The 23,674-nt window shown below is 51.0% G+C and overlaps 1 protein-coding gene across 6 annotated transcripts; it reads right to left on the bottom strand.

The window, feature by feature from the left end:
• Positions 1-18: 18 nt before the first annotated feature.
• On the bottom strand, positions 19-23,023 carry LOC117592153 (filamin-B). 6 transcript variants are annotated; one of them, XM_034285722.1, is made up of 17 exons: positions 23,013-23,023; positions 17,764-18,040; positions 15,539-16,189; positions 15,102-15,407; positions 14,299-15,035; positions 13,981-14,236; positions 13,475-13,816; positions 13,128-13,325; positions 12,618-13,066; positions 12,135-12,559; positions 6,883-7,894; positions 6,583-6,803; positions 4,595-4,743; positions 2,437-4,531; positions 886-2,381; positions 643-822; positions 19-577 (listed from the first exon to the last, which is right to left on the bottom strand). In XM_034285722.1, the coding sequence occupies exons 2-17, from the start codon at positions 17,998-18,000 to the stop codon at positions 446-448; spliced, it is 8,886 nt and encodes a 2,961-aa protein (XP_034141613.1). In that variant the 5' UTR covers positions 18,001-18,040; positions 23,013-23,023; the 3' UTR covers positions 19-445. The 6 variants fall into 6 exon arrangements, with proteins under 6 accessions (XP_034141613.1, XP_034141612.1, XP_034141610.1 ...); XM_034285721.1 differs by lacking the exon at positions 23,013-23,023 and adding an exon at positions 21,387-21,471 and having other exon boundaries at positions 17,764-18,080; XM_034285719.1 differs by lacking the exon at positions 23,013-23,023 and having other exon boundaries at positions 17,764-18,151.
• Positions 23,024-23,674: the final 651 nt, after the last annotated feature.

The raw sequence follows: 23,674 nt of genomic DNA, 5'->3' as shown, positions 1-23,674 counted from the left end.
TTCATTTGTTTACTGATATATTTTTTGTATTTTTAATTGGAGTTAGCAACGGACACTGTGTGGGGTGCGGTATTGCATACAACGCCACACACATTCAAGCCAATCAAATTGCAGTTTTTACATTGTACAAGACACACTCTAAGGCGCTTTTAAATATATAAAAAGGTCAAAGGATTAGCTCATCCATTGCCCTGGGATTTAGCTATTAAGTTTAGTACAACATCAGCCATCCATCCATCCATCCATCCGTCTGTCTGTTTGGGTTAGCTTTAGCCTAATCGAATATACTACAAAGGGTGTCGGGAATGTGGAGTCTCGTGGCTAGGGCGGAGTCTGCTGTCTACAGGGGAGTACAAGTCGAGGCCCGTCGTCTGGGTTGATTGCGCAGCGGTGGCAGCGGGCTGATGCCACTGGGGAAGACGATGACGTGATGATTGAGCCGGCCTCATATGCCCTGCAAGAACCTTCGTAACTCCTCCTCAGTGTCGAAGATCATGACGGGGAACGGGGAGCCCGGCACAAACTCGCCCGCCCACTTGACCTCCACACGATAGTCGCCAGGTTCGGTTGGATCGTACTGGAAACAAGTCAAATATGTGTAAGCTATAGGCTATAGGCTGACACTCTTCACTTCGTTCCTACCTTGCACAGAATGGTGCGATCCTTTTGGCTCTCGCGTTGCATTTCCACGCGGAAAGCGCCCTTGGGTCCGCGCACGCGCACCGTCAGTTGTCCTGCGCCGGCGCCGCGTGTGTCGCAGATGAAACGGGACTGGAATGTGGCAAGCACGCCGTGCTCTATGCCTGGCCCGTAGACACGAACCTACAGAAGAGAAGGAGAAGCCATGAGCACATACGCAGAATAAATGTCAATTCCCGCACTCACCTTGCTGGCATCTGGTGCTCCGGCCACCTTCAAGGCAAAGGGAGAGCCAGGCACATTCTGTCCGCCATACTTGATGGTCAGCAGATGTCGTCCCGGCTCTTGGGGCTTGATGTTCAGTGTGAAGGTGGCATCTCCGTGATCGTAGAGCTCGCAGTAGGCCACCTTGCGGACACCTGCACAGTGGGCGGTGAGTTCGCCGGGACCCGCGCGCCTCGTGTCGATCCACGACTTGATGTCCTTGCCGACAATGCCGTGGCGCAGACCCTCGCCTGAGGCAATCACCTTGGAGGCATCCATGGAGGAGCCCACGGCCACCGAGAGCGGACAGCCTTTGACCAGTCGTCCGTTCCACTTAACGGACAGCGTGAGGGTGCCCGTGGTGGACTTTTGCGGCGTGTACGAGGCCAGCCAAATGTTCTCGCTGGGACGTGGCTGTGCCAGGCTGACGGGCAGCGCTGTGTTTTCCTGGCTGGTGCAGAGTATTACCTCCGGTCTGCCTGCGGGCGCATTCGAAGCATCGATGGTGAAGTGAGCCGCCTCGCCGGCTTGTGCGGCGGCCAGGCCGCGTCCCATCAGCTGCACCTTGTCCGCCGCTTGTTGGCCGGTTACAAAGGCGCTCCTCGGGCACTGGGTGATGGTCAGTCCGCTCCAGGTGAGGTCGAGGTCGTGCTCACCCGCAGCCAGATTCTCGCCGGTGATGTTGAGGCACATCTTGCCGTCGGACATCTTGTCCACAGGTATCTCGATGCCGTCAATGCTGCAGACCAGTTTCCCAGGTCCCGCGTTCTCCACCTCGAAAATGATGCGAGCGGGCAGAATCAGCCGCCCGTCGTGGTCCACCAGCGTGCCCCAGCCGCCCACGGGCGTCACCTTGTTGGACTCCACGCAGCAGATGTGCCAGGGCGAGCCGGGCAGGCTGCCGCGATTGGGGCAGCTGGCTCGAATCTCGTATTTGCCGACGGACAGGATGACGTAGGAGATGCGCCACTCGTTGTTGCCCAGCGCCTTGATCTTGGGCTCAATGCGTTCCCCGTACTCGTCCAGCCGTTCTATCTGCACATTCGGCGCAATGGGACAGTAGACCACGAACGAGGCCTCCTTGTTGCGATGGCACACCTCCAGGCCATGGCCAGCCGCTCGGGCATCGTTCCGCACGCCGCTGGCCGAGGCGCTGAAGGTCAGCGGTGAGCTGGGAATCGTCTCTCCGCCGTACATCAGCGTCAGCTTGTAGTTGCCCGGCTGTGAGGGTACAAACTCCACGCTGTAGAGGCCCTCCGACTGCTCATTGATGAGCACGGGCAGGCTCTGGTTGCTGGGGGATATGGCGAATGCCTCCAGTTCGGCTGTGCCTGCATTGTCCGTGCGCACGGTGAAGCTGTTGGGGCTGTGCAGGGCCAGCGATTCCTTGCTGACACCCTGGACGCTCACCTTGCTGCTGTCGAAGGACTCGCAGGTGAAGGGACTGCCGGGCAGCGGTTTCGATTGATGAAGAACCTCTGCAAGGCAAGAGATGAGTTGAGTTTACAATCGTTTATCTCTCTTAGCACTCACCTATGATACATTGTCCCGGCTTGTTGATGCTAAACTCCGCCTGCAGATGCCCGTTCTTGGTCTGGTAACAGCGGACGGGCAGCGCCTGGCCTCCTGGCCCCGACACCACCACATCGAACTCCCTCGCCGGTCGCTTCACTGTGTCAATGGCAAAGGACGTCGTCTTGCCCACTCTCGCTTGGTAGAGGCCCAGTCCGCTGACGCTGATCTCCTTCCCTGCACTGGCTGGCAGCACGTTGATCTCCAGGGGCTTCAGCGAGATGGGCACATCGTTGAAGAGGATGCTGATCTTGTGGGGTGCCACGCGGGTGGGCTGATACACGATCTCGTAGACGCCGGCCTTGTTGGGTCCGCGTATGGTGTGCGGCACTTCGGTTGCCCCACAACGGACCAGAGCGGAGAGATCCCCTTGGCCCGCCTCGTTCAGGGAGACGCCAATGCTGGCCGGACGATGGCAGTACGCCTCTCCCACCTCTGTGATCTTCACGAGCATTGGGTCAAAGGCGCAGAGGGTGCGCGATCCAATGTGCTGACGCGTCTCCCGATCGATGAAGCGCAAAGTGTAGTTGCCCGTCGCATGGGTGCGGAACTCTGCCGTTTGTCGGTTGATGGTGTACGGCACGGACTTGCCATCGGGCGAGATGATCTCCACGATCTGATCGTCGGCGGGGAAGTCAATGGCCGCCAGGCTGCCGATCTGTATGTGCTGCGTGTGCTGTTGGATGTCCACGCGGAAGGGACTGCCATCGACGGCCACCTCGTTGAAGGTGATGTTCACGTAATGGGGCTCCGTGCTCTGCGGCACAAAGGTGACGTCGTAGAGGCCCCGCGCACAAGCCACAACCTCAGCCTTGACCGTGCTGCTGTCGGTGGAGACGACCAGCTCCAGGGTGCCCTCACCCGCACCAGCTGCATCCACGCTGAATGTCACAGGAACGCCCAGGGTGGCCGGTCCATACTGCTGCTCCAGGCCGCTGATGCTGACACGCGAAACATCAAAGACGTTGCAGCTGAATGGAGAGCCATTGATGTGCTGATCGCTGGCTGTGACGCTGATCAGGTGACGTCCCACGGTGCTGGGACGGAAGGAGGCCGAGTAGCTGCCGCCATCGTGCTGGCTCAGCTGGCAATGCTCGTTGTCGCCCGACGGTGAGGTGACAAAGATCTGCGGCTCCACGCCCTCAAAGCCCTCCAGCTCGAAGGTGTTGTCCATCTTGACGGCCGCCTGCTTGAGGCACTCGCCCATGGCCATGGCCCGGGGCAATCCCATCGAAGGCGAAGCGGCCGCCGCTGCAATGTGGCAGCTGAAGGGTGACCCGGGAACGGGATGTCCATTGAAGCGCACCGACAGCGAGTGCGAAGCCGCCTCCGTGGGCTTAAAGTTCACCTTGAACCGCGCATTGCCCTCCGACTGGACAAAGTTGGGCACATTCTTGCCATTGACGGCGACGATGATCTCCAGATTGCCAGCGCCCGCCTGGGAGGCGTTGATGCCAAAGCTGACGCTCTTGTTCACCACTCCAGCACGGATGTCCGTGACGATGACCTTCTCTGCGGAGTAGGCCTTCAGCAGGAAGGGACTGCCCTCGACATGGCCACCGCCGGGCAGGCGCACCTCCACCGAGTGATCGCCCACCTCCAAGGGCTCGAACTTGACATTGTAGCCTAGGGCAGAGGAGCCCAGGGGATCGATCTTTACGGGCACACTGCGTCGTGCGGGTCCCAGCACTTCCACCGTCGGTTTGGTGTCCGATTCCACAACAAACTCAAAGAGTCTGCCGACGCTCACCTTGTCCATGGTCTCGGGGGATTGGATGCGAGCTGCGGCTGCCACGCGACAGGTGAATGGAGATCCAGGCACATCCTGGCTGTTGAAGCGCAGCTCCACGGTGTGACTCTCCGCCTCGCGGGGCGTGAAGCTGATGGCATACGTGTGCTGGCCCTGGGCCTGAGCCGAGGTCGGTACACGGCCGCCATTGACAGTCACCTCCAGATTGCCGGGCCCCGCTTGGGAGGTTTCCACAAGGAAGGTGACAGCCTTGCCCACCGTGCCACTGCTCACATTCTTCACCTTGATGGCGCTGACATCGTAGACCTGGAATAAGTAAACATAAGAATAAAATCTATACCGATTTCAGGTGGGTTCTTAGGCGCCTACCTTTGCTGCATAGGGACTGCCAGCTGTGGCCAATCCATTGACCGTCACATTGACACGATGCTCGCCGACGACGCGTGGCACAAATTCCGCCTTGAAGACCCCCTCAGCGGACTGATGCACTTGGGCAGGCACCGACTGGCCAGCAGGTCCTGATTTGCCATTTGCCAATTGTTTTTTGTTTTTTGTTTTAATTTTTTTAGTATTGATTAATGTTGAATCGATAGTAGATCGATTTTGGTTTATTTTAGTTTCGATTTGCAATTTGCGACGCGGCCGGAAATGAGTTTTGAGATTGATTTTTGTTTTGTTTTTTGTTTGATTGAAATTGGGTTGGATTTTGGTCGAATGTGTTGTGTTAGTGTTTTGGTATTGAAAAATTTGGAAAAATGTTCACTCGATTAGTAAGTAATTGGCATTAAGTGGAGGAGACTTTCAGATGGGTCTGCTTTGTGGTTAGTTTTGTGTTCGAGTCATTTACTTGGAGTTGCAGTTAGTCGTGTAAAGATTGTGCCGGAAAAGGGTTAGAGGAGAGACTGATAGATGGCATGGACTGTAGAGACTTAAAGTAGATAATAATCAGTAGTGCCCACACTCGAATCTGTACACGTTGTAGGAGCTAAGAGTCATTCCTGCTGCATAGAGACACACAACCTAAAGGGGTCTTGGCTTACGTTTGATTGCAACCAGATTTTTATTATTATTTAAATCCGCGTAATGCTACAGAGTATAATCAGTATCAGTAATCAGTAATCAGTAATCAGTAGGGAGCAACGGATTAGTATACAATCGGACATTAGTAAATACTTCATTTTATTTATCATTTTTCATTGTTAATCATAATAAGTATGTTGTGGATAGAGCGACACTCTTTGGGGGGTTACTTGAGTGGGCTTTTGGTCGGACTGTTAGCGAAAGATTGTAAGTCATGGGTCATATATACACCTGCCAAAACGGAATGTACACATTGGATATTAGGTCGGGGGGGAGAGCACTGAGCACTGAGGGAGCTCAGTATTGGTATAGATAATAAATGTATATATATATATATGTAATAGTCTAGTACAAAAGATTTCGCCGTCCTGAAATATATAATACAGAATATAAAAGTGAGCAAAATTATAACAAAAAGAGGGGAACAAAGCAGAGACACACACACACAGAGAGAGAGAGAGAGAGAGAAACAAATTACACATGGAAGGAGAATTAAGATTTAAACTAAAGCAGCAGCTAAATGGGGAAGCTACTTGTCGAACTCGGACAATCCCAGAGGGAAGAGCACGGTCTACGGTTAAGCGAATGATAAATGTGTCGCATAATTACACACACAACGGGTGGGGGGGGGGGCATACATAGCTACTGCGGATGTAAATACGTACGAGCAACTCATAAATTCAGCCTCTAAATGGGGGACTGGCTAACCCACAACACAGCACAATACAGGTGAGAGATGGCTGTAGCAGGTGGGAGGTAGGCATGCATGAGAGTTTTCCACAACAATTTGCGCTCATACAAAGTGCAGCACGATGCGGCAAGAGGAGAGCCAGGGTCAGGGCTATGTGCGTGCTGCTGGAAAATGTGCTGTTTGTATGAGAAAGTTTGTGAGATGCGAAGACACAAAGATACGCCAGATGCGAGACACACACAGATACAGGATGTACAGTTACAGATACAGTTACAGTTTCAGTTACAGCTACAGTCACAGTTACAGGCACAGTTACAGTTACAATTACAGTTGCATGAGATGTACATTGAGATGCAAATTTGAAACCAATCGAATGCGAAAACATTTTGCCAAAGGAGCAATTAAATTACGAATCTTAGGACTAGAACTAAAACCGAATGCGGCCAACACACACACACACACACAGCAGGCAGGTGGCAATGAATGTGTGTGCAACATGGGGGGGGGGGGGGGGGGGGGGGGGGAAGGGGGAGAGGGAGAGATCCCACGGGAGTGGCAGCAGCTATTGGCCCACCGTCTTACATACCTTCGACATTGACCTCAATGTCTTCCAAACGGCCGCCATTGTGATTGATTACAAAAGAATTGGTCTGGTGCACGGGTCCAGGACCACCGAGCGACACTTGTGGTCCGGCCACGCCCCCACTGATGCCCACCGTTATGGGGCAACCGGGCACGGGCATTTTATTAAAGGACACATTAATCGTGTGCTCACACGACTCGGTCGGCACAAACGAAACGGAGAATCTGCCCAAAAAAGAGGAAAGAGGAAAGAGAAATCAAATGAGAATCCAGCCAGGGGTAGTCCATTCTGCTCTCTGCTTACCTTGCACTGCCTTGCGGATGCACCTGCGTGGGTATATTCTGTCCCTTGGCGGAGATTGTTATCTCCAGGTTACCCTCACCGGCATCGCCCGCATCGACGGTGAACTGCACGGGTCGGCCCATGGTGCCGCGCGAGACGCTGCCCACGACCACCTTGCTGGCGTCGTATGACTTGGCCAGGAATGGTGTGCCCTGCACGGCGAATCCATTGTACTCCACATTTATCGAGTGCCCGCCGACGCTGGTGGGCGTAAATTCGGCCGTGAATCCGGCATGGATGTCGCCCGTGACTCGAACGGGCAGCTCCCCGAGGGGACCGCGTACGCTGACTGCCAGCTCGGCGGCGCCGCCTCCGCTGACGGTGATGTGGAAGGAGGAGGGCCGGTTGACGGGTATGAGCTCCAGATTGCTGAGATTCAGCAGGACGCGCGAGGTGTCTGCCACGGCGCAGACGAAGGGACAGCCGCGCACCGTTTCGCCGTTGAACTTGATGTCTATCAGGTGGGACTTGGCCTGCTCTGGGGTGAAGGAGACCAGGCAGCGACCGCCGCCCACAACCTGGACGTGGTTCGGGACTTCGCCCTCATTGATGGATATCTCCAGCTGTCCCTCGCCTGCGGCACTCGCATCCACGCGGAACTGGCACGGCTGGCCGACCACTCCGCCATTTACTTCGGTCACTTGGATCAGGCTGGAGTCGTAGACCTTGGCGATCAGTGGGCCACCAGCTATCTTTGTGCCATTGATGGACGCATCGATGACGTGCGTGCCCACCTCGGTGGGTACGAACTCGATGCGTGCAGCACCATTTGCCGCCTCATGGGTGACTCTGGCATTCAGCTTTGACTTGTTTGGAGTCAGCACTGTTGCCACGCACTCGCCCTTGCTCAGGCTTTGTCCAGGAGGCGGCAGTATCTCAAAAACCGCCGGCGTATTGGCGGGCACAAGGCGTGTGGATTCGCCCAGAGCGGTTAGGCCGGGTGAGGACATGATTTCAGCGTGCCACGGTGAACCTGCAACATAAAGAGACAACAACAAATTGTCATAAATAACTATGGAAATGGTCAATTTGAGGAGCTAATAAGGTCAGTGCTGCACTTGACCCACAAAGACGGTCGATTGGAATGGATTCGATCGATATTTAACTACTGTAATCAGCTGCAATCTACATCAGCAATCTGCTGCTGCAATCTCACAATCTGCCAACTGCTGGAGTGCCCCTCGGCACACCTTGGGACTGGCTAGCTGGCTGGCTGGCTGGCTGGCTGGCTGGCAAGGTTTCCGCTGCGATTTTGCATTGTTTCTCGCTTGCCTCCTCATTATAATTGTCGCAATCTTCATCTGTGCCGCCTCGTTGCCAACGACAAGTGCGTATCTGTAGCTTGAGTGTCTCTGTGTATCTGTGCTACGAGTGGGGCAAGCAGGCAGCGACATAATTTGCCAAAGCCAGCTCAGTGTTTAGGAATGTTTCGAAACGTTGCAGAGGCTGGCAAAGCTAAATGCCTCATTAAATAGTTGAAGGAGATTGCCAGTGGCCAATTGGCTCGATAAATGTTTGTTTGGCAGTGGCAGAGGAGTTCTCTGCCTGCCCCACGAGATCTCTCAGCGGCATGTTCATTGTAGTCTCTGCCTCTGTCTCTGTTTTGTTTGCTGCTGCTGCCGGGCGTTCAAATTTACTTTTGTTTTGCAGCAACTTTCCATCCATTTCTCTTTTTGCAATTGTTGCACTTTTCCTTTTCCTTTTCCTTTTCCTTTTAGCTGCTGCTGCAGCCAGCCACTTTTTTATGGCTTTTCCATGAAAATTGCCACAACGGCCAGGCGTCAGTTCGATGGAAACAAAAAATCAAACTGTTGCGCTGCTGTCTGCTGTCTGTAGCTACAAAAAAAAAACTCGCTTTGACTTCCACAATCCATTGGGTTGCGCAAATCGTTTAACTTGGGACTTTGTCTCTCCATCTATCTATCCCATCCCTGGGAAAACTTTTACGACTTCTGTTTGCCCAACCAAAAAGAAACCGAAAATTGTGTCGGCAAAAAAAAGAACAGAGTGTCGCTCCTCCTCCTCTTGCTCTTGCTCTTCTGTTTGCGCCTAGCACTTTGGCTGAATGGTTCTGCTGGCTTTACTGTTCTGCCAATCGGGGCCATCATTAATCAGTTATCGCATACACATAACTCTATTCATAGCCAGGGGGGGCTGGCTGGCTGGCTGGCTGGCTGGTTGCGCTATGCAAAAATAGTTACAGTTAGCCGACCGCCAGCAACTACACTGAGCGAAAAAAAAAACCTAAACTAACAGAGAATTTGTGTGCACTCTGCCATCTCTGCTCAGTGTAGCTGGCAGCAAGTAAGAGTTTTGCCTTTGCCTTTGCCTGCTCGTTAATTAGATTCACTTGACTCTGAGAGCATCTGAGAACCGACTAACCCCCACAGCTGGGCTACTCCCTGAGGCCGTGTGCTCGCTCTGCTGGCCGGTTTCCCGGACCCGGAGTGTTAATCGCTACGCTGAGTTGTGGCATCGACAGTGGCTTCCCAGTGCCCAGAGAACAAGTGCAGCCTAGCTAGCTTCCAACGTGGATATTGAATCTGCATATATGCAGCTGTATGTATTGGGGTTCTATCTCTGTCTCTGTCTCTGTCTCTGTCTCTGACTCTGCGGTTACGTGACTGGCAGTAGAGATGCCCGTTAGGATGGCCTGCAGCTGTCTCTCGTTTCTGGCTGACCGTTAAACTGAAATATTTTTCGTATGTTGCAAAAGAGGATTTACGTTTTTGTGGCTGGTTCTCTTGTGCTGGATTCTGGCTGGACTGGGCAGTGCAAGATTGTTGTTTGTGTGTGCGGGGAATTGGAATCGATTTCGATGTCGTGGAACGCGTGCGGCAGACCTTTTTTCTTTTGTTAAATCAAATCACAATCGTTGGGCGGCACGTCTGAACTTGAAAGAGTTGAAAATGGATTTTGTGTGTGTGTGTGTAACGATTATGTCAGCGAGTTGTAAATGATTTATTTTTATTTTGATTTTATTTTATTTTATTTATTTGTGGTAAACACGAGCACTGCACTGCGTTGTTCTTTTTATGTTTTAGGCGCTGCCATCAGAAGTTCAACAAGAGACACAACAAATAAATATAAAACACAACGATTAAGCGAAAAAAGCAAAAAACATTCTCAAGAATCTGCGGAACGAGGCACAAAGTGGCATCGAGGCACGATCACCGATTCGGCGCACGTTTTAATCGCGTTTTTCCACGACCCGCGAGACGATTTAAATTTGTTTAGGTTTATTTATTTTTCACTTCTTAATATATTTATCACTTTAATCGTTTCATCGGGCTACGGGGCTGCCAAGGAGGTTGACGAAAACAAAAACCAGTTAATGCCGCTCTCTGCTGTTGTATTTATGCACGAGTACGAGTACTTTCGGCGTTTTGGACAATTTTCGTCATTAAATTATGCGCGACTGGCGGCGAAGTTTCACTTTGGCTAAAGCTCATAAAAATCCCAAAGAGTCGAGCTGAGCTCGGGAAGTGGGAATGTGTGCCAATATGTTGGGCCGCGAGGGAGCGGAAATGGCCATAAGCGCTGGGGTAAAAGCCCGCCTGCCTGCCTGCCCGCATTACAGTCGGGGAGAGCTGCCAAGAGACAGACGGGTGTGGCTGCTCATTGTTAACATAAACTCACGAAACACAAAAAAAAACTAAAGAAAGAAACGGAACGAAACGAAACGAAACAAAACCCAAACGAAAACGAAAATAAATACACACACACACACACACGTGTGTCCGTGTTGGTGGAAAGTGGCCGACGTGGCCAAGAAATTGCAATCTCCGTAGGGATCGCTCGGATCTCTCGCGCATACCTGTCGCTGAACCCTGTCACTGTCGCGCCCTCCTCCGCATACCTGACTGACAACCTATCCCAACGGGTTTCAGCTGCAGCCGAAGGAAACCCACCGCTCTGTCCGCTCTGTCCGCTCCATCCGCACTTCCCTAAGCGCTTGGCTTTGATTTCCGCCTGCAGCGAGTTACACACCACCACCACCAGTGAGGCATGCAACAAGTGCGCCTTGAACCACATACGAGTGCGAGTGCGAGTGCACAGCGAAAAAATGTATCTGCGCGCCTTTGAGAGCAGCTTAAGTTGCAGTTGCAGTCGCTGTGGCTGTGGCTGTGGCAGTCTTGCTTGTGGCAAAGAGCGAAACAAAATGGCTGCCCCCTTTGTCATCGCAGATAAATTGCACTCGGGGAGACAGTTTTCTTCGCATTATTGATTTGGTCTAGGCAAAACGCAGGCAAGCAAACAGGCAAACAGTCAGGCAGGCAGAGCGCCAGCCAGTCCCGTGCCCCGCCTGTGCTGGAATGCCTGAGCTTAAAGGTTCATTAAACTGGTTTTCGTTCGCCCTGACAGCAGCGTTCGCCCCACACAAAACGAGAGACCCCAAAAACAGAGAGTGGAGTGGCAGTGGCAGCGGAGACGTCCGCATCGGATATTAGCATATTTCTTTGGCTTAGAAATCTCACACGGAATCTTTTCGTTTCGCTTCACATTCCACAAAAACACATTCTGTATCCACCCTGTTCTTTTCTCTCGGCCAAACTGTTGTTTCTTTGTTTTCGGGTTTTTTCGGGTTTTGTTTTGAGCCTAACACAAACAGTTCTTCACATTTTTCTTAGGCTGTTTTCCCGTGTGTTTCTTTGCCAATTTTAGCTTCACTTGCGTTGCGTTTTGTTCCGTTTGCAATGCGATACGATCCGATCGTGGTTAACTGCGCCGCCGACGTGTCAGATTCGTTTCAAACGCGAGCTGTGACTGCCAACGCGACTCTGGTTCGGAGCGCCAGCAGCCAGCCAGCAGCTAGCCTGCCACTGAGAATCCGCCCGAAACCCGTCAGGCAGGTAGCAGCCAAAGCATTCGCTGAGCGCGGCAGAGCGTAAAGCGAACGAAAGATCACGGCAGGTGAGCACACGTGAGAGCAACTCTAGGCAGCGAGAGCGGATTCCAAAGAGAGTAAGCGAGGGAGAGAGAGGCTTTTATGCTCTCCCGACATGACTTTAGTGTTGTGAAATGCGCGGGGCATACTTTTATGCTGCGCATTTAATGTTACTTTTTTTGAAGCTGTGCCCTCCTCCCCTCCGCATTATGCCGTTCAGCTTCCATCACTCATATGAGCTCCATCTACATATGACCATCATTATGACTACAAATATAGACAATCCGCCCACAGACTCTGCACTGAACTTAAATTAAAAACTCACCTGGAACCGTTTCGCCATTGAAGGTGATCTGCACAGTGTGCGTTCCATGCTCGTGCGGTGTGAAGCTGGCAATGAATCGTTGTCCGCCCAGCGAGCGCACCGAGGAGGTGACACGCCCGCCATTGACCAGGATCTCCAGGTTGCCAGAGCCGGCCTTTGAGCCGTCAATCTCGAACTCGACGGGTCGGCCAATGGAGCCATTTGGTATGTCCTGCACTCGTATGGCCCTAGCACCCGTTGCATTGCCATCTATGGGCCGAAATCGAGAGAGCGAACTGTACCCATAGCCGGGAGCAGGCAGTGGACCATGTCCATTGCTCTCGGTCACAACATGCTCGCTGGACTCCTTCACGGTCTTTGTGTAGCCGCCAGACTTGTCCGTGTACGTGTTGTTCGAGTGTGACTTGACTGTGATGGCACTGGGTCTGCAATAGAACGAACACCAATAAGGATTCCAGCTGGATCTCTTCAGATGCCACTTACTTATAGCGCTCTGCGGTGTCGGGGGAGTCTCGACGGTAGTCCGACTGTTGTTGTTGCTGCTGCTGTTGTTTTTGTAGGGCGAATTTGTTGTACTGCGTATTGCGGTGGGTCTCGTGGTCCAGGTCGGGGCGATTGTATTGAAGTTCCGTGTTCAGCTGCGTCTCGGTCATGTTCGCCAGCGATTCGAGCGAATTGTGCGAGAGCATGTGCTTCGTCTTGTTGATCACGTCCCAGCTGTCGCGCCTGGCCGATGCCGGCTTCATCGAGGACACCCTCACGTTGGAGGAGTGATCGATGCGCGGCTCCGGGGAGCCCGTACGACGCAGTCGCTCAGCAGTGCCATACAGCGAGGGACTCGCTCGCACATTGGAGTCCGTCACGTAGTTCGAGGATGACTTGTACGTCGAGGAGCTCGACTTTTCCACGGTGCGCGTTGTCTCGTAGCCATTCTGGGGATCAGGAAAGGAGTCAGAGGATCATTCAGGCATGCCCAAGAGATGTGATACCCACCTTGTTCAAGGTGCTGGTCACTGGACTGCCCATGCGATGGGTGGCCGTCGTGATGTAGGCGCTATTCGGGGAGTAGCGCTGCACAGGCGAAACGGAGGCATGCCGGGGACTGCCGCTCAGGTTGCGCGTGGAACTCTCAAACTGATTCGATGTCTTGATGGTCAGCGGACTGTGGGTGTGCATCTCGCTGGACCGTGTCTGTGGGAGGAGAGAGCAGAACAAACACAGATAAGTGGAAGTTCTTAATGGGAAGACTTCACACACTGGCAAGCTGGCAAGAGACATTTTCCCGGTTTACGGATTTGGATTTGGGAATTTGGACTTTGAAACAAACAAAATTTAGTTACATTTAGAGTGGGACTAGGTATTGGACTAAGCGAGCTGGTCATTGTGCTGGTCAGCTGCTGGTGGCGCTGCTGCTGGAAGCTGTTGCTGCTGCTGCTCTGGCTCTCGCGCTCTTCGCGCGGAGGCGTCAGCTTGGGCTTGGTCGCACCACGCCGCTGGCTGTACAGCTCGTTCTCCTTGTCGTAGTAGTAATCGTTCTTGGTGGAGCTGCTGTTGGAGGCCTTCGAGTCGCGACGCATGCCTGTGGGGCTCTCCGTGTACAGGTCGGCGGAGTTGAGGTACTTCACCGTCGGCGAGCCGCTGATCGGAGGCGGTGGCGGAGGTGTGGAAGTGTGGCGGTTCTCCTGTCGAATGTAATGTTCAGTGTGTGTGTTCGGGAGCAGGAGGGACAAGGGTTTAGTGTTAGTCGTGGGTTAGCCAAAACGTTCAATTTCGATGAGGTGTGCCAGGGAAGCGTTAGCCACAGAGCCCGTGCCGCATGCATTCTTTACTCGTTCCGTTCACTCACCTCGCTCTCCCGCTTATAGTACCTGGAGCTGGAGCTGTGGTAGTCGGTCGTGTCCAGCTTGGGCGAGTACTGCGGCGAGTAGCTGTTGGTGCGCTCTGCCGCATTGTGGCGCGACAGCGAGGCGTTGCGGTAGTCGTTGTGCCGTGCGTTTGTCGTCGAAATGAAATGCATCGATGGACTCTCCGAGCGATGCTTGCTCTCATGCAGCGGGCTGCTGCGCGTCTTGCCCGAACGTCCCTTGGTGCCCACGCGCATGCTGCAAGCACAAAAAAGCTTATTAAATCATTCAAAATCCGTTTGGATCCATCAGATACTCACATGAAGGGCGAACCCTTGACATCGTAGCCATTGAAGTAGATGTAGACGCGGTACTTGCCATTCTGTCGCGGCATAAAAGTCACTCGGTACTTGTTCTCGACGATCTTCTCCACGGAGCACACCAGTGAGTGCTTGTCGTGGACAATGTCCACGTGCAGCTCGCCGGAGACGCCCACACCTCGTGCATCCACCTCGAAGGTGTGGGCGCGCAGTGGCATGGCGCCATCGAGGCCGTGCACGGACACGCCGGAGGCGTCGAAGACGGCACAGGTGAAGGGTCCGCCTTGGATGTGTCTGCCCTGGTAGGTGATGGCTATCTCCCAGATGCCAGCCTCGTCCGGCTTGAATATGGCACTGTGTCCCTCGTCGATCTTCTTCAGCGGACAGTTGTGGGAGATGCCCGTGGGCGAGACGGCTGTGACGAGGATATCCTCCGTCTTGGGCGCCCCTGTGGCGTTGACCAGCACTTCCACGAGGCTGCCCAGGGCACAGGGTGCCATGCCGGGTGGCGCCACCTGCAGCTGGCGGGGCAGAACGCGGAAGAAGTGGCCCCCCAGGCTGTCCTCGCCAATCTCCACCACAATTTCGTGCATGCCGTAACGTTCCGGCACGTAGACTCCTTCGCCATGGGCATTCAGGCGCACGGGCTGACCCGGCTGTCCGGAAGGCGGCACCACATGGCAGCGCACCGAGCTCAGGCTGATGTCCCGCGACATTACATCGATGCGGAAATGCGTCTGCGTGTGAAACAAGCATTAAGCATTAACGAACGCCATTCCATTCCCCATTTATGCATGACTCACCGGCTCGCCCACGCGTCCGGATGTGCTCTCCAAATAAACGTTGACCAGGTCGGAGAGTGGCGGACGTGGGGGCACCCACTGCAGATTGGCCGCGTATGCCATGATGCCCAGATGCTCCACTTCCGGGGTGGCCATGTCCTTGGCTGTGAGTATGGGCTGCACGCCCAGCTTGGCCCCGGCATCCACCGCCTTGCGTATGTTGTTCTCGTAGTGAAAGGGATCCGTGCTGAGCTTTTCCGGCGCTGGCGCCGACCCACCCAGTCCCTTGATGATTTCGCACATGACGCGTCCGTCATTCCAGTCGGTCTGTGCGGCAAAACGAGTAGAGATTCCAATTAAAATGCAATAAACAACAAGAAGCCAGATGCAGTGTTGTAAAGCCTTGCAGCGGGCAGTACTGTAAAGCGGCAGCCTTGCGATAGTATCGCACAACTCACCGTGAAATTCTTGACTGGATCTTTGACCTGCGTGTTTACCCAGCGCATGGTGGCGTTGTAGCCAGGACCGCCGGGCTTCATGAAGTACGAGAGGTAGGTCATGCCCGACAGCTCGTCCAGCCAGGGCGAGGCCAGGTACTCCGGCTCGAGGACCTTGGGCACATTGAACTCGCGCTGCGCCAGGTTCATGGCGTTGGTGCAGTTTCGCACACTCTGACTAGGATCGAGGCTGCGCCAGTGCGGGAAGAGACCAGGCTGGCAGTAGTCCAGCAGCGCGGCCAGATTGACGCCGCTGTTCCAGTCGGTGGTCAGGTTGGTGATCTTGCAGTCGGGCAGTGCGGCCTGGAGCCAGGCCAGCATCAGCTTGCGGGGCGGGAACTTGCTGCGTCCGATCTGGTAGCGCACAATCAGCGACCAGATGAGGCCGAGAATCAGCTTCACGTTCCCATTGATGATGTCCACATTGCCGATGTTCACCAGCTTGATGTGATCCGCCTCGATCGATTTCAGCGCTGTGGTGGCGTTCTCCAGATAGTGATGCTGGTTGGCAGGCCGCCGGTTCCAGGAGGGTTTTAGCGGTCGCGTCTGAAGTCCCTCCACGAGGGCGCACAGGCAGGTGCCATCGCAAAAGTCCGTTGCCCAGTCGTGGACCTGAGAAAAGGAGAAACGGTAAAGAGTTTCCACCATCATTAGCATTGTGTGCGACGCCCTCCCGTGTTCCTCTGTGCGCCTCACCCTGCCTAATGAGCAATCAGCTACAACATATACACATGACTCGTGGCCCACTTTACAAGGTGAACCGCCCAAGCATGGGCCTGGGAACACACACTCCTCAAGTTGCTACAATCTACTCGGCACCAGAGACATGCTTTCTCCGTTGCTCCGGCGCCCGGTGCAGCCAATTGTGAGCGATTTTAAGCATTTGACATAAAGCTTTTTATCTGCTCACTGTCAGCATTCAGCCCCACAGGCGGAGAACCCAAACCAAGACAATCGCGTGTCTGTTGCCGTTTGTTTGGGCCACGGAAAATATTCATTGGATGCCATAAAAATCTTGCACAGAGCTCAGACGTCAGGCATTGTGCGCAGCTCTCCAACAAGCTGAGGTGCTGCTGTTCTCTCGGAATTTACTTTACATTTTGAAGATGCGCCTCTTACCCTTACCCCTCCCTATGTTGTATGTGGAAAGAGTGTTCCATGCCCTCTATGCATAGTCTGTGGGCAGCGCCTCTTGTTTGCCTTTTATGCACATGCCATACAAAGTTGATTGCAATTTCATTTGTCATAAACTCGCACCAGAATAGACTCGTACAGATGGAAGGTGGAGTGGTGTTCGGTGTTTGCTACAAATAAATGCTCTGTCGGCACTCTCCATTTGGCCGGGTGACCCGAATAGACCCGGTATAGTCTCGCGTTGCCAGCTCTCAATTAGCGCTGTTTACACTACGAATACTGCTTGGGGTCTTCAGCCTTGCCTTGCTCATCTCGTATTTATTTTGGCCAACAGAAAAACGCACACAAATTATGCGAGAAACTCGAAAATTGAATCTCGAACAAAAGCTAAAGCTTTTAGCTTGCTTTTGTGTAACTGGCAATGGGGGAATACATTGATGCGTCTTGGCCTTGGCATTCAGGCCCCCAAATATGGTCGGTTCAAGTTGGAACTTTTGTTGTCTGTGCGTGTCGTGTGAGAAAATCACTGGAACTAGTCCCCGGTCATATCATTGACAAATGCAATGCATTGTAGTCCGTGTACACGTACACTTGGAATTATTATAATTGTAATCGCTCAGCGCGGGCTCACAGCTCCCCTGGCCACTGAAGTCGTTCGGCGTCGTGGGCGTGCGGGCTGAGCTAAGTTTTATGAGTCTGGCCATTTAGGGCAACTTACGGAAGAGCTCAGAGCTCCAGTTTATAATTCGGATTGACGCTTTGTCACCTGCCCAAGCGTGGCCGCGGAGTCTCGACTTACACAAGTCTGAATTCACTTTCAGCTTGATCGGCGATCATCGATACGCCATCAGCAATCAGCATTTAGCGATCAGCGATCAGCAGTTCCCAGGCCCTGCTCCGACAGCCATGCGATAGTTCTACATACTTAACTATCCCCCTGCAACTAGCTCCGTTGAATTGGTAATTGTTTTCGTTCTCGCTTGATCGATCAGCCAGAAAGCCATAGAGGCAGAAAGTGTTGCATAACTGACTGACTGACTGACAGAACTCACCTGCATTCCCGTCTCGCGCAAGTGCTCATTGACCCAATTGCGGAAAGTGTTCGCCTGGATCTCCACCCATAGATCCTCGTTGCCGCGTATATTCATGCCCTTGGCAGCGGTGCCCTCGGGGCTGCGGGCCACCAATCCCGCGTGGGTGATCTTCTGCGTCTCGGTGCTGCCATCGTTGTTGTGCTTCAGCAGACCCGCGTGCGTCACCTTGGCGCCCTTTATGTCTTTGACGTCCATCGTGTTGGCGCTCTTCTCTCGCACTATCGCACTTCACTTTTTCTCTCCATGCATAGGAGCTATGAGCTATGATCTATCCACTAAAGGATGCAATATGAATGAGTATTTATTTATTTATTGATTAGACGCGCGACTCGTTGAGAAGTAAGTTTCAGTTTCGTTTGCACACGTTCGTGGCTCAATGGGAACTGTTCGCTTGCGAACGATCGGGGCTCTCGGAGCTGGCTCTCTGGCCTGGCCAAAACAAACCATGACGTCATGCAAAGCTCAAAGCTCCGACGAGAGAGAAGAGAAGTCGAAAAATGTTGTGGGCTCATGTGCGAATATCTCTGAATCTGAATCTGAATCTGGCTATAAAACAAAACTGGTTTCCTCAGCTCCAAGCTCGAAACGCTCCAAAACGAAGCGAGCGAAAAGGAAAATTGAATACTCTGACTGCGAGTACGAGAGTACAACACCAACAACAACAAAAACATACAAAAAAGAGTCTGAAAAATAACAGAAATCACTTAGTTTGGAATTTCGCCGCAGTACACAAACACAAACGACAATCCGCTGGTGGGCAGAGTGCCAGTGCCAGTCCCATGTGCCTGTGCCTGTGCCTGTACAGGTAAAATCTTTCACAAAAGCCACTCCAGAAGGCCGCCAAGGTTTGCTCAGCGTAAACGTGGGAGCAGCCGCTGTTGCCAGTTAATATCATTAACAATAAAAGTGGCGGCTAGTAATGAAATCTGCCACAATCAATTGTCAATTGTTTGCCTGTTTTCACTTGTCGCACTTTTACCCTAACAATTTGTGCAAACTGAAAGTTGCTTTGGTTCGCCTCCCACACGAGAGATTTCTGTTTGGATTTCTGCATTCTTGGCTGCAAGACAACGAGGCGTCAAACCGCGTCTGGCCAGACTTAATTGTAGGAAATCCGGTTGGCACTCAAATAGCCATAACCACAGCTGAGTCCAGTTCTGAGTCCGTGGATTTATGCTGATTTCCAAATACTATTTATTGATTGGCAAACAAATCAAACTGTTAACCCCATCCCCATCCCCATCCCCAGATGACATCACTCTGGGATGAGTTCGCCTTTACGTGACACTGGCCCGGAGAGTAGGTAATTGCGTTGCCTGAATTGCATGATTTAACGAGCGAACAGCCTGCGACTCCGACTTATGAGTGATCCCCTGATCACTCTGATGTCATCCACGAGCACTGACACTTGGCATTGGCAATGAACCTAATTAGTTGCAGCCCGAAGCACTCGACTCGACTCGACTCCACCTCACTCTGGTGTTCTATATTCAGCTCGAACAAGGTCATGGGAATGGGAATGGGAATTGGAATGTCGCTGACGCACTGACCGCCTGCCTTTGTTTGGCTATTTACACAGTTGGTCAACTTTGCTCCACTCCCCTGCCATCCCCACTTTAGAGGGCCAGCAAACAAACTAGGAAAAGTGTTAACAGCGTTTTGTCGTGACTAAAATTGGTAGAAGAGGCAGGCAGGCAACACACCTAGTTTAGGGCATTACGTAATGCACAAATATTCAACGACATATCAGCGTCAGAGTATTGCATTGGCAAATCTATAAACAGTACAAATATATCCATATTCGAGGTATATCATAGAATGAGCTGCGCACGTAGGTGTCTGCTGGTATTTTTTACACTTTTCGATTTGCTTGCTGTCCGAATAAGTATTTTATATGTTATTGTTGTTGCTTTTGCTTTTGCTTTTGCCTTGCCAAAACCCCTACACAAATGTGTCGCCACAGCCACCCACATGTCGTGGTTCAACGCCTCGTTCTAGACGTGGGTGCGATCTCAAGTTTGATTTTTGCCCAAAGCCAACAGCCAACAGCCAACAGCCAACTGGTCATTGATTTGTGAATGACTTGTTTGGGGGATTTTGAGAGCTACAACTCTGTTAAGAAATTCTGCTGCTGTGGGAATATATTTTTTGGTAAATATTCCAAGACAACGTCATTAAGTTAGAAATATCAGAGACCAGCCAGAACCATAATTACGACGATGAATGGATCAGCTAAGAGCTATAGTTAGACATTCTGGAATTGAGTTTTCCATGCTTAGACAACGGAATGCAATTCTGTTAGATCTCTTTAGTTTTCTTTGCTGCCTAAGTCTACTTCCTGTCGGCCCAGACACATGCCAAACGGTTAGGGTTTGGCGGGGGGCCACGCCTTTGCAGTAAATGATGTCTCATTAGGGCATGATTCTATGGAACGAGCGTTTGCTTTTGGCAACATTTATAGCTAGCTGTTCATCACACAAGTACAAAAACCCTCCAAGCGATACACGGTTTGGCTCTTGGCCAAGTTTGTGTCTTCAGTCATTTGATTAATGCCGTTAGGCGTCGCCAAAGCGCAGCCAAGCCTTGCCTGTGTCTGTGCCCACATTCTGGGTGTCTGCGTTCTATTGTTTTTTTAATTTTTGCTCATTACTTTTGCTACGTTTATTCGCTTTAAAGCCTGAAAAGGTTGCCAGAGAGTCGGTCTTCCGCTCGTGCCAGCCAAAACTTAAGAGAAAACCAATCGAAGAGCGGAAAACCAGATTCAGATTCCGCCCCAAGACCCAAGACTTGTAGCCAGACTTAGACTCAGACTCAGATTCAGATTCGCTTTCGGTTTTTGTTTTCGCTTCTCCGCGCATTCGCCTTATTATGCAATGGGCTAGGCCCAGCCCGGCCCGTCCAGCTATCTGTATAATTTCGTTGGACTACGAGACCCCACGCCCCGCCTGCGACTTTTAGTATTTATGAGTACGCGATTGTGGGCTAGTTTTTGGCCGATTCACACGCCAGGCTCCAGCCGCCGTTGCTCCACTCCGAGCCATTCACGTGTTTAGCACAAATTCCACACCAAAAAAGATACGAATACGAATGCGAATACGAATACGAGTATCTGACTCTAATTTAAGCAGCAGCTCATAATTAGAACACACAAGTCCGCCACGCCACACGGCAGGGCACCCCTCGGAATGGTCTCTCTCTCTCTCTCTCTCTCTCTCTATCTCTCTCGAAGCGAGCGGAACAACAAAGTCAAAGCGGAATAAGCGAACGAAAAAAAAGAATTAAAAATTAAACACAAAGCAAAGAGCGAGACACATGAAGATCCATAAAAAAAAGTATAGTTAAGATGAACGTTAGACAGCGCTGCAGGCGGGGCAGGGGAGGGGGTTGGGGTTGGGGTTGGGGAGAATGACGCGGCACTGAGCGATCAAAAGTTATTAAAAAGTCAGAGGGGAGGGGAACACGGCACAAATATGCGCATTCCATTACATACACACACACAGTATACATACATATTCTGTACATATGGATAGTGTCTCGGGTCTTGTTGGGCTTTTGTCTCCCTTTTGGCACTTGCTGCTTACACTTCGATTCGTTGTGGGTGTGTGCGGGGGGGGGAAACGCGCGGAGGGGTTAGCGATCAAATTTTGAAAACACGTCCAGCGCGCACGAGTGGCTCACAATGACTAAAAATTGGCAGCTCCAGCCGCTAGCTTCAAGATCCACTGACTCTGCTTCCAGTCGCGAGCTTTTCAGCCTTCCAGTGCAAGTGGGAATTCGGTGCTCGAAGCTGCAATGGAACGAACCTCGCTACGTCATCGTTTCGTGGCTGATCTTTTCTTGTTTTGCTTGCCAGCTTTGTTAGCACTTTTGTTTTGGGCTCTCAATTCGCTCAAAGCGGTTCGGGTTCGGGTTCGGGTTTGGGTCCGGCTTCGGGTGCCGTCTATCCAGGTATTTCGAGAGTCGTTCTCGAGCCGTTTAATGGACTCTTCCGACTACTCGAGCAGCTCGTTAATTGCAGGCGTCGCAACGGCAGCGCACTGCGATGAGTGTGTGGTTTCCACGTTTCCACTGTTGTAATTGAACAATTTTGCGGCCTTTTCTCAGATCTCATTGATTACGACACGCAGCCCCAATCGAACGTTGGATAGATTCCCCGCACCACAGAAAATACACAGAATGTTTGTTCATATCTTAAGAATGTTTTTTGTTTTGTTTTGATTTTATTTGTATTTTAGTTTTGTTTTATTTTATTTTTTCATTTTACCCTTTTCAGATCTCAGAGAGTGGTTCAGCAAATGTAAACGGCTTTGAAATGCTCACACGATAAGCTCAATTTACCTGCTGCAAACTGCTAAACTGAACTGATTCGAGCTGATCAGTGATGTTTGGTGATCGACTTATAAAATGCCTCATTCGAGGATTCTTATCTTCTCTTGTTTGGTTATGGAGTCAATTGTTTAATCTTATAAATTAATTAATTAATTTATGGTAAAAATAAAGCTTTAAATGTTCTCTTCTTGCTGCTCCGTTTTTCATTCATAGATCTCAATGCATAAAATTAAGTTAAAAATTGTCACTACACAAGCTCCCACCCACTCCCACCACACTTTGCATCAACAACACAACCAAATCGATGTAGTTCCTTGTATTACACGAGTACTCCCAACAACAAATAGATATATGTATATAGTATATGGTATATAAGTTTATGTTTATGTTTACGTTTAATGCGCTCTAACAGAAAACTGCGAAGAAATCAATGGGATTGATAAGACTAACAAACGTGACAGGGCTGGGATCTGTGCCGTCCTGCGATAAGCGTGCTAATAAGCCATCAAAATTCAAATTCAATTACATTATTCAACATTAATTTGTGGGCTAACTAAAGAATCTTAAACTCCCGCTGCTGCACTCCATCCATTGCATTGGTATATGTATGTTTTCGTCTTTGATGAAACCCCATTTGATGTTTTTATTGTTTTAATTATTAATTATAGTTATTAATCCATTATTTTGATATTCCGAAATGTAATTAGGTTGACAATAAAATATGGAAAAAGGAATTTACGTGTATGTAGTTCGAAATTAAGTTTACATCATGGACAAAAATCTAAGGAGCGGAATCTTAACAAAATTTTTAGAGTTTCAACTATCATCCCATGGTCAGCAGAATGAAATGAGTTTCCGTTACAGCTACCGATAATTTCACTTTCCATTCCTGTTTCCCTTCTAGCAGATACTCAAACGCATCTTTAGCTCACTCACTAAAGTTAAGAATCTTATTCAAGCTATCGCTATATGTATATTTATTTATTAGATTTCCTTATTGAGACCATCTCTGGTTGTCCGCGTAGAACCGATCCGGATCTCCCCATTGGTCTGCTCTTGTACACGTCTAATGGTATAACTAAGTATAGCTAAGAGTTACAGCTAAACTAACTCGCATCCTCGCGGCCCCCATATTATGGGGATGACTATACTGCGTTCTGTGTTCTACCTACAGAACCCTCCCTGTCGCTCACTCTCTACCACCTTTTCGCGCTCCTCTATCCTAATATCTTTCGTGTCGACTACAATCTTCAGCATTGGTTTTCAGTTTGGTTTGGTTTGGTTTTAGGTTTAAGACTTGGGCTTCGGGGCGACTAACTAAGTTTGTAATACATTTAGACTTTTAATTTCTTATCTGCTACATAGATATACCCATATAGTGGTACAATTTAGTATTGCATTAAAAGTGTTTTACTCGTTTATACTAGCTTCACTTATTGATTCTGGCTAAGAGACGTTCTTTAGGGGTTCTTGGGTTTGGGGTTTTGGTAGTTTTTGCTTTTGTTTTTGCTTTTGTTTTTGTTTGTGTTTTCTTTTGGTG

Source organism: Drosophila guanche, unplaced genomic scaffold (genome assembly GCF_900245975.1).
Source record: "Drosophila guanche unplaced genomic scaffold, DGUA_6, whole genome shotgun sequence".
Classification (NCBI taxonomy): Eukaryota; Metazoa; Arthropoda; class Insecta; order Diptera; family Drosophilidae; genus Drosophila; species Drosophila guanche.
This window is presented reverse-complemented; position numbering and strand designations above follow the sequence as displayed.

Excerpts from the sequence above, each read along its gene's own strand:
- LOC117592153 (XM_034285722.1), bottom strand. The coding sequence starts at position 18,000 with ATGGACGTCAAAGACATAAAGGGCGCCAAGGTGACGCACGCGGGTCTG. Across the intron at positions 13,067-13,127 it reads TGACCAGCACCTTGAACAAG|AATGGCTACGAGACAACGCG; the intron begins GTGGGTATCACA and ends CCTGATCCCCAG. Across the intron at positions 823-885 it reads GAGCACCAGATGCCAGCAAG|GTTCGTGTCTACGGGCCAGG; the intron begins GTGAGTGCGGGA and ends TCTCTTCTGTAG.